This window comes from Puma concolor, chromosome D1, assembly GCF_028749965.1.
Source record: "Puma concolor isolate L17-30 chromosome D1, mPumCon1.1.hap2, whole genome shotgun sequence".
NCBI classification, from domain to species: Eukaryota; Metazoa; Chordata; class Mammalia; order Carnivora; family Felidae; genus Puma; species Puma concolor.
Genome location: NC_141676.1, coordinates 14,301,201 through 14,311,782, shown reverse-complemented (window position 1 = coordinate 14,311,782; position 10,582 = coordinate 14,301,201). Strand labels below are relative to the sequence as shown.

Below are 10,582 nucleotides of genomic sequence, written 5' to 3'. Positions count from 1 at the left end.
ACCCATATGCCCTGTAAGATATTTCTATTTGATATCAAAAGCTAAGTATAAGTTGATGATAAGTTACTGTTCATCAGGTTTTGCATTCCAGCTCAGAGTATCCATCTCTCGTTTCCAGTGGACATTTTTCTAAGAAGCCAATGACTTTGGCTATTTTACAAGGATGACCACAAGTTTTTTGGATGTTAGGGCTTTATCATTCATCACATCCAGCATACAAAAAATGTGGAGCATGAACTACATGTGAAGGCTTAAATGGATTTCTTAGTTCAAATGGTATAGTACAGTTAATTCTTATATCTTGTTGTATTTGGCATTATCTACCATTAAACCCAAAGCGAGAAGTTTATTTTTTTTTAATTTTTTAAAGCTCTATTTATTTATTTTGAGAGAGACAGTGCAAGTCAAGGAGGGGCAGAGAGAGAGAGGGAGACAAAGAATCCCAAGCAGGCTCTACACTGTCAGCATGGAGCCTGACCTGGGGCTCAGACTCATGAAACCATGAGATCATGACCCGAGGTGAAACTGAGAATTGGTTGCTTTATCAACTGAGCCACTCAGGAGCCCCCCAAAGTGAGAAGGTTAAAAGAACTTCAATGAGACCACAGATTAAAGTTCTAACCTTATTTAGTATGCTTTATTAACTGGACTTTGCTTTGCATATTTTAGAATAAAATTCGCTTTAGTTTTTTTTTTTTTTTTCTTCACATAGAAACATAAACACTTGAATGCGTCCTGAAACTAAGACCCTAATGTTTTCTTTTCTCGCTCATGGAATTTCCTTAAAAAATAGACTAATAAACAGTCTTTGAAGGGATTAGAGACCTTCTAGTTAAAACAACCAGAAAAGAAAAATCAACAGCTCAAGTTGCCAGATAGGGATTCCAAATAGGCTTGATGGTGTGGCATGATTATTCTCAATTTATTCCAGTCTTATCATTAACAGGTGCCAAGAAACACACGCATGGCTGATGATAATTTGACATTGGTTACAGAGTTTATCCTTTTGGGACTGACAGACCGTCCTGAACTGAAAGCGGTCCTCTTTGCACCGTTCCTTCTGATCTACACCATATCGTTGGTGGGGAATCTAGGAATGCTCTTTCTAATCCAAATAACTCCCAAACTCCACACACCCATGTATCATTTCCTTAGCTGCCTGTCATTTGTTGATGCCTGTTATTCGTCCGTCTTTGCACCAAAAATGCTGCTCAACTTCTTTGTTGAACGGGAGACAATCTCATTCTCTGCATGCATCGTGCAATATTTTTTCTTTGTGTCACTCCTTACCACTGAGGGCTTCTTGCTGGCGGCAATGGCTTATGACCGCTACGTGGCCATCGTGAACCCTTTACTTTATACAGTGGCGATGACTAAAATAGTTTGCGTTGTCCTGGTCATTGGGTCATGTGTAGGAGGCTTAATCAACTCGTTGACACACACAATTGGCTTGGTGAAATTGTCTTTCTGTGGGCCAAACATCATCAGTCACTTCTTCTGTGACCTTCCCCCACTGTTGAAGCTGTCGTGTTCTGACACGTCCCTGAATGAACTGTTGCTTTTAATCTTTTCTGGAATTATTGCCATCGTCACTTTCTTGACTGTGATGATCTCCTACATCTTCATTGTTGCCACCATCCTGAGGATCCGCTCAGCAGCAGGAAGACAAAAAGCCTTCTCTACCTGTGCTTCACATCTAACGGCTGTGACTTTACTCTATGGCTCTGTAAGCTTTAGTTACATTCAACCAAGTTCCCAATATTCCTTAGAACAAGAGAAGGTGGTGTCTGTGCTTTATACCTTGGTGATTCCTATGTTAAACCCAATGATTTACAGCCTGAGGAATAAGGATATAAAGGATGCTGTGAAAAAGGCTATAGAAATGAAATACTTCCCTTGTTAATTTCACAACCTCTGCATCCCAAAATAGCATACAAAGAGGCACTCTGGATAAGAATGTTTATACAAATTTGTTAAAGTTTTGAGCCCACAGGAATCCTAGACTTTATTTAATGGGAACCTATGATTTATAGCAGAAGAAAAATGTCTAGAAGAATGTAACATGTTATAAGAGATATGTCTGGCTATTCTGTAAACAAACCTAAAAACCATAGTAAGATCTAGGCTTTTTATTAGCGGACAATTGAAGACACTTTCATTCCTGCATATGGGTAGAAGTGAGTACATACAAATAGATATACAGACACATAAACACACACACACAAATAGATAAATACAAACATAAGATTAATAAGTCATAAAATATATCTTAACTCCATCTTTCTATTAAGCACAGAAATAAGAAATAACTTTCAAAGCAAAAAGTATTGGTACTTGAATTATCCACAAACCTGGCATGTGCATTTTATTTTCTCTCTTTTTTTTTTAATGTTTATTTATTTTTGAGTGACAGAGAGAGAAAGAGAGACAGAGCATGAGCAAGGAAAGGGCAGAGAGAGAGGGAGACACAGAATCTGAAGCAAGCTCCAGGCTCGGAGCTGTCTCACAGAGCCTGATGGGGGATTTGAACTCATGGACTGTGAGATCATGACCTGAGCCCGAAGTTGGATGCTTAACCGACTGAGCCACCCAGGAGCCCCCTGGCATGTGCATTTTCTAAAATTAGCTTGGATTATGTATAGATTTATATATAGATCCAAATTATGTTTGGATTTTCAAAACAAATGTAGATACTCAAAAATAGTAAGAAAGAAAACTTGGGGAGACCTGTGGCTCAGTCAGTTAAGCACCTGACTCGATTTTGGCTCAGGTCATGATCTCACAGGTTTGTGAGATCGACCCCCGAGTCAGGCTCCTTGCTGACAGTGCAGTGCCTGCTTGGGATTCTCTTTCTGCCCCTTCCCACTTGATCTCTCTTTTTTTTCTCTCTCTCTCCAAATAAATAAACATTAAAAAAAAGAGAGAGAGAATTTGAGTTCTAGATTGCCTGTGCAATTTCACTTGTAGTCGTTACTATGAACTATTTCCCTATCCCCAGCCTTGGTTTCCATTACTACATATGAATCTGAACAGGAAAAAAATGCCACTGTTTTACTACTGCTCATTGTGGAAGGGTCACTAATACTCACAGAAAACTTACTCTGAAAGATTTTACTTCCTGTTTGGAAAGAAGGTTTCCAAGATAACTAGGGAGTCATTAAAAAATCAGACTCATTTCCCTTTTTCCGTTAAGGATTTTCCAAAATCTTCTTTAGATATTAAACAAGAAATTCCCTGAAGGTATTGTATGCAGGGGAACACCTGTGCTGTGTATTCCAGGTAGAGAAAATACGTGAAGCCAATTGTTTTCCCTTTGATTCAAATTATTTGTATAAGTGCATAATGATGAAATCAGGCCCATAGATACTGATTGTTGCATAGTGACCTCTTCCCCTAAAATGCTATAAAGTCTTCTATCTGGAAACAAAACAGTATTCTAGAAAATATCTTCATTTACAAATAAACTTATATTTAATTTTTTGAGATTCTTTTAAATACTTAAATAACAAGAGGCATCTAGGCTAATCAGCAAATTAAGACAGTTGAATCCTCTGTAGGTATGAATTCATGGTTTTACATGGAAAGCTAGATTAAGCTTTTATTTTTTTCCTCTCAATGACAGCAAAACTCATGAGTGAATGGCTCCAATGTTTGTGAAGTTATCAGATTGAAATGTGTAAAAAAGAAAGATAGCAAATTGACATCCTCATTGTATTAGACATCCATGCAAAGAAATTCAGGGGAAAGGTTGCTTTTCAGAATGAAATAATAGCACCACCACCAACAAAATAAGAACATCATATAACATTGGTAGAGCCCTTTATGATTTTCCAAAATCATTGAATATATTACTTGAAATTGAGGCCCGTAATGCTACATATATGTGACATTTATACGTAAGAGGCATTCATATAAATGAAGGACAAGTTTTAGTTTTCAGAAAAAATAAAAACAATTAATAATGCTAGGTAAATCTGATTTTATATCATGCTTCACAATTTTTTCAAAAGCATTCAATATCTTATACACTAGAGTATCAAACACAAGGAATGATATACAGGCGAGATATTTAAAACTCAGAAAGACAAAACTAATCTGTTAAATACTCTCCTCATAAAATAAGGGGCTGGCCAGAATGCAGATAACAGTATACTATGTGGGTATGTGTGGGAGAGGAGTCATTCTATAGAAAAAAATCTAGGATATTTGTTTATGTTTAATATTGACCTTCAACAAAAGGTTACTGTATTATATACAGTAACTATATTATACTATAAAGTCACTGGATACTTAAATAAGGGGGGGGGAAAGTCCATTTTCTAAGTTGTGAAGCAAATGAAGGGTGTGTGACAGATTTGTTGAACGAAGATTGGAAAACGAGTAATATATTCTAGATAATGGGTAATATACCTTATATAATGAGTAATATACTGTCTATATATACCTGAGTGATCTCTATATATGTGTGTATCAATAGATGCAACTCAGGGGGCGCCTGGGTGGCGCAGTCGGTTGAGCGTCCGACTTCAGCCGGGTCACGATCTCGCGGTCCGGGAGTTCGAGCCCCGCGTCGGGCTCTGGGCTGATGGCTCAGAGCCTGGAGCCTGTTTCCGATTCTGTGTCTCCCTCTCTCTCTGCCCCTCCCCCGTTCATGCTCTGTCTCTCTCTGTCCCAAAAATAAATAAACGTTGAAAAAAAAAATTAAAAAAAAAAAATAAATGCAACTCAGTTAAACAGATTCCAAATGTCCTTAAATGGTTGATATAGTTAGTCAATAAGAAATAAATGAGGACGTCGTGAGTGAAATATCTGATGCTATGCCATCAATTTTCCTGTAAAATATCAGGACAAATTTGGGAATGGGCACTTTCAGTTCCAGTCCCTTTACCCCACCTATAAAACTGGTTATTGCTCAACATCAACACTTGGAGAAATCAGAACTTAGCAGATGTCTATCAAACATAACTTTCCTCTCAGTTCACAGAGATTCTCTACTAAATATGTATTATTATTATTATTATTATTATTATTATTATTTAATTTCATGTGTGTAGGTTTGGAGTGTGCAGCTTGGAAATTGGCCTAACTCATCAAGGAAATAAGTTACTGACACCGTTTGGATCAGTCATGGGTACAGTTGCACCATGGTCAGGTTTCTTATTTGTTAAGAGACCCATAAGCCAGTGTGATGAATTTATGGTTTCCAAAATCTGAAATTTGTCTTGTGCTGTGAACACAATAATTGATCCCAGCTTTGATGACAATTTTCATTTGTCTTTGGTCAAATGTGGCCTGTGAACAAATTGCAACTCCCAGAATTAAGGATACCTAAGGCTCATATTGTCATCCCGATGAAACCCTAATCTGATATAGAATACCCTATAAAAATGGTCCAATGGCTATCATCTTTCTCCTATAAACTAGCTTATTCAATTTTACCAATTAAATATAACCTTTTTTTTTTTTCAGTTTGAGCAAGACCTTTCTTTGTAGAGCCAATATCAACAAGTCTTCAATACATCTTATGAAGTCTTAAAATTCATAAATTCTCACTCTTTATTCTTAGCTGGCTCAGATGTTCAGTTTTTGCTAGAATACTGTCCTGAGTCTAATTTTTCTCGCACTGGAAATTTCCTATATTTTCCACTATTCTTCATGCAATATGGTTTCCAATTCCATCATTTTTATGTTCATTCCTTAGTCTGTCAATATTGAAAGTCTGCCTAGAATAAATACTAAAAGCAGCACAAAGTTTTACTTTGGGCAATCACTGTATTAAGGTACTGTTCAACCATTTCCTAAAGTGTAAATTTAGACAATTCCTTTAAATATGCTGGGCCACGTATAATGTAATTCATATGGATCAGAATATTCAATTAAATAAAATTACATAATGGTTAGAGATAATAGTTGTGAAGTGCCTGGAACATATTGGGATTTAATACATAAAAAGCATTCCAACGAGGCTCCTACTTAATATTTAGTTGCCAAAGAAAAAGAAATACGCTTGTTAGTAAAATTAATTATAATATTCCCTGTGTGTCAGTCTGTTTTAACTATGTAGTCTGTTGGTCTCATTTTAAAATTCCTGCAAATTTTCACCACCTTGTTCTTATATAGCTGTGTTTATTGGTTTGGATGCATTTGACCTGTATCAGTGACTTATTCATTCTTATTTGCCCCCTTTCCCTTTTTTATCATATGTAAATGCCTACCATTTCACTGTGATTTACTACCTTTTATATTTTTCATTCTATCCTCCAAATAGCAGCCTGCCTAGAATTTCTAGAAATTACATTTATGTTCAACCAGTACAGTGACAAAAATGTTAAACTTGAGATAAATTCCCTCCTAACTAAAGTGTAATCTGGTGTATGAACACACACACACACACACACACACACACACACACACACACACATGCACACACCCCTGAATTCTATCTAGTGATTGCTGATTGCTTATGCTTCTCTTGAGTTACCTTACATTGAAATATAGGATATTTTCCATAACTGCTACCAAATATAATGTATGTATATAGAAGCATATGGTCATCAACAAATGGAACTTAGCACTCTTTAAAAAACGATATACATAAAATATTCATAACTATATTATGCAAATTATAATAACAAACACCGATGGAGTTCATTTTTAATAATGAGGCTCATATAGGTAAGACACACATTTATGTGATGACTTTCTCTAAAACTGAGAAAGGGCAAATACATGAATTGCTACAATTTGGAAAGATAGTGCTGGGACCTTGGCTTCCCCTGGTCTCTCTTTGCTCTTTTAATGAAACGTAGTATCACAGAATCATTGGGGATTCCATTCTCCAAAGACCCTGAGCCAAATATAAATCCAAGTCAGGAAACTAAAAGAAAGGGCTAAGCTTCCTCTCAACACCAGGTAGGTGTTACATTTCTGTGTTTTAACAAAGGAATTATAAATGCCTCTCTGGTTTTCAAAAACAGCAACTCTTGATACATGCTATGAATGCAAGACAAAGAAAAATCACATGCTTCAAATCCCTTCCAATTATTGAGATAAGGGAGATAAAATGAGACCATCGCCACATCAAATGGCTCTCTTAAGTAATTAGTGGGTTAATTCCCTATTTCCTCAGGTAGCTGTGTAGCTATGTGAATTACATATAGCTATGTAAATTACAAAAGGGAATTTAAAGACATTCTTTAAAATTTAAGTTTGATTATTACAAGCTGTTGAATTGTGTTAGATCTGAGGAAGAGAGTGGTGACTTTTGGCCCTTTAACCAGAGCTAATTTTTAGATTCAATGCTTTATAGCATTAGAAAAGTGGTGTGAAAGGCAGTCCAGATGAAAATTACTGCTAATTAAATGAAAATCAAAGAAACAAACATGAAATCAGCGAGATAAGAAGAAACTCATCATCATATTAACAAATTGGTTCGATTAAAAGCAAAGTCAATGGAAGGAAAGCTATTTAAACAAAATGAAACAAACAACAAAAAAGCAAAGATCCAAAAAATTACTTTCTTCAAAAGCCGTTTGTCCAGTGTGTCAATAGTCCAGTTTCTGTTCTAGCTATTTGTTTCACTTTGACTCTACAGCAAACATTTAGGGAGTGTGCCAGTTTTAACATATTTTCTTATTTAATTATTTCAACTACCTCCTGAGGAAGGTTCACAGAAACCAGTAGTAAAGCTAGAAACTAAGGCTGAGAAGTGAAATCACAGGTTTTGTGGCAAAAAAGAACTAGTCGTTTTTTTTTCACGTCTGGCATTTCAGTAAAGTAGACATGATCAAAGCAATCTTGTCCCAAGGTTTGCAACATTTGAATTGTTACTAAATAACTTTACGTCACACTGGGAAAAGGGTAGAGATCCAAACCTATGTCTTTCTCACTTTTTATTCAACACCAGGGAAATATTCTCAAAGCCTGGATTGTGGAATACCATATCCATTACTGTTCAGTGAAAATAAATTCAGCTGTCAAATTAACGTGAAGCATGCTTTATATTTACTTCTCCCCAAACTCCCCAGATATAATAGTGGACTATATATTCCTATAAATTCTGCAGTAAAGAAAACTTCCCTTTAAAAAGATTTAATTAAATATGTCCCTAATATATCTGCTATTATAATCTTATTTTTCATGTATTCTGGTGTATATGATGAAGCCCAAGATAAAATTAATTTAATAATCTTTTTCTCAATAAAAACCTATGACCTAATGAACCAAAAACATGTTCATGGTCCTTGAAATTAGACTTGTAATCTGTTGACTGCAGGGATCAAAACATATTGAAAAGTTTCTTGATTCAATCTTATGAAAAAAATCTGATATGGACTAATCCAAGCCATTGGGTAATAAATGCTCTAGGAAATCAGAAAATAGAATGGTAAGTTATTTGTTGGAACAGCAAAGAATGACTTCCTGCAACAAGGGAGTTTTAACAAAAAGTAATGTTATGATAGAAGATGTTTGATTTTTTTTAATTCTCTATGCTAGACATCCCTAATTTCTCATTTTCCATTTTTATGGACCGTCTATAAATTTAATCATATATATATATATATATAATAGTATATGCATATTATTGTGAAACATGTGTCATGTATTGCTTGTCTAAGTTAAAAAGACATCATAGACAATAATTTTGTTAGATGTCTCAGAAATTGATCTGTTAATATTGAGGGGTTTTTTGTTTTGTTTTGTTTTGTTTGTTTGTTTTTTTTAAGGGATGTTTTTCTTACAATACGGGGTCCTTGCCTTATGTTCTAGAATCTGGAATATATTGTTATCCAGGGTCCATGTCTTAAACTTTCTGTTAAACCAACATTCCCATGAGGCTTTGCAAGGGGGCTTAATTTCTCCAGGGTTCTTATGATGCATAATGCCAGTTTACATCAAAGTCCCTGATGGGACTTCGATTCAACCCAAGTCTCTTATCAGGCTGACTTTTCACAGTTGTGAGAACTGAATTTCCTGTGGACTGTGATTGTTAACTAAGACCATTCAGTTTTCTAAAGATGCTAGTAGATTGAATGCATATATTCGGGTTGTTATCATTGCCCTCTTGTTCCCTCCAGGGCCCCCACTGGGGAGACACACAGATGGCCAACAGAAATGTCAGTGTGGTAACTGAATTCATCCTCCTTGGGCTGACCGATAACCCTGAACTGAATACTGTCCTTTTTGTGCTGTTTCTCTCCATTTATTTTGTCACCGTGGTGGGCAATGTTTGGATTATAGCAATAATCTGGGCTAGTTCACAGCTCCATTCCCCCAAATACTTTTTCCTTTGCCAGCTGGCTTTCTTGGATTTCTGCTATTCGTCAGTCTTTATTCCTAAAATGTTGGTGAATTACCTAGCAGGACAGAAAGTCATCTCCTATCACGGTTGCCTCCTTCAGTATTCCTTTGTCAGCATGATCCTGACCACTGAATGTTTCCTGCTGGCGGCCATGGCCTATGACCGCTATGTCGCCATTTGCCTCCCGCTTCACTACAAAGGCCTCATGACCCCCACGTTCTGCACCCACTTGGTGGCTGCTTGCTACCTGCTAGGTTCTGCCAGCTCACTCACCCACCTGAGAGGCTTGCTCAGCCTGTCTTTCTGTGGGCCCAACATCATCAACCATTACTTCTGTGACATCCCACTGCTCTTTCAACTGTCCTGTTCGGACACCCAACACAACAAGATTTTACTTACCGTCCTCTCTGGAATGACATCGGTGACCACCTTCCTGATGGTGGTTGGTTCCTATGTGGGAATCCTGCTCACTGTCCTGAAGTCACCCTCCACAAGGAGCAGATATAAAGCGTTCTCCACGTGTGTATCTCACCTAACAGTAGTGACTCTCTTCTACGGAACAGTGATATTTACTTATCTGGGAAGCAGTTCCAGCTACGCACCAGATAGAGCCAAAATCCTGTCCATGTTTTACACCCTTTTGCTGCCAATCCTAAATTTCCTGATATACAGTGTGAGAAACACAGAGGCCAACGAAGCAATGAAAAGAATTATTGTGAGAAAAATATTTGCTCTCTGACTATGAATTTTTAAGAAGTGACATTTAAGGAATGTTTATTGATTCTATAGGCAGGTGCATTGTTTAATACCTGTGAGACTTGTTGGAGGAAACAAAATGGTGTTTTCAAAGTAAATATTCATTATTGGCTTTTGGAAACACACAGACATATATTATATATGTATTATGTATTATGCACATATGAACATATACATATGCAATACATTCTGTCTGGTAAGGAAGACATTTCCTCTGTCCTCTTAGGTTTACTGTTTGAGGACCTGTGAACTAAACTGACAGGCAACAGACTATCAGGTGAATAGATAAAGTTTCCTCGTATGTATATAAGATGCACACACAAAAAAGTGCCTTGCTCAGTAATTAGAGGTGGGGTTTATATACTTAATTTAGCAGAGGAAACACTTCTATGGGAAGAATAAAATGGCTTTTGAGGGAAAAAATGAGAGATAAATTTTGTGATATTGTTTATCAAGGGGCAAGTGGTCTCCTCTGTCTTCTTTCTTGTCAGAACCCCCCCCCCCCCGGGAGAGAGCAGTTATAGG

General features: G+C 36.7%; 2 protein-coding genes across 2 annotated transcripts; both read left to right on the top strand.

Annotated features, from left to right (window-relative positions):
* The first annotated feature begins 952 nt into the window (after positions 1 to 952).
* Positions 953 to 1,903, top strand: LOC112865493 (olfactory receptor 5J3-like). Its single transcript, XM_025928594.2, has one exon. It carries the CDS (start codon positions 965 to 967, stop codon positions 1,901 to 1,903), a length of 939 nt encoding a protein of 312 aa, XP_025784379.1. The 5' UTR covers positions 953 to 964.
* A 7,198-nt stretch (positions 1,904 to 9,101) lies between these two features.
* Positions 9,102 to 10,040, top strand: LOC112866171 (olfactory receptor 5J3-like). The gene has a single exon (XM_025929220.2). The coding sequence runs from the start codon at positions 9,102 to 9,104 to the stop codon at positions 10,038 to 10,040; it is 939 nt and encodes a 312-aa protein (XP_025785005.2).
* The last annotated feature ends 542 nt before the right edge of the window (positions 10,041 to 10,582 follow it).

Excerpts from the sequence above, each read along its gene's own strand:
- LOC112865493 (XM_025928594.2), top strand. The coding sequence starts at position 965 with ATGGCTGATGATAATTTGACATTGGTTACAGAGTTTATCCTTTTGGGA.
- LOC112866171 (XM_025929220.2), top strand. The coding sequence starts at position 9,102 with ATGGCCAACAGAAATGTCAGTGTGGTAACTGAATTCATCCTCCTTGGG.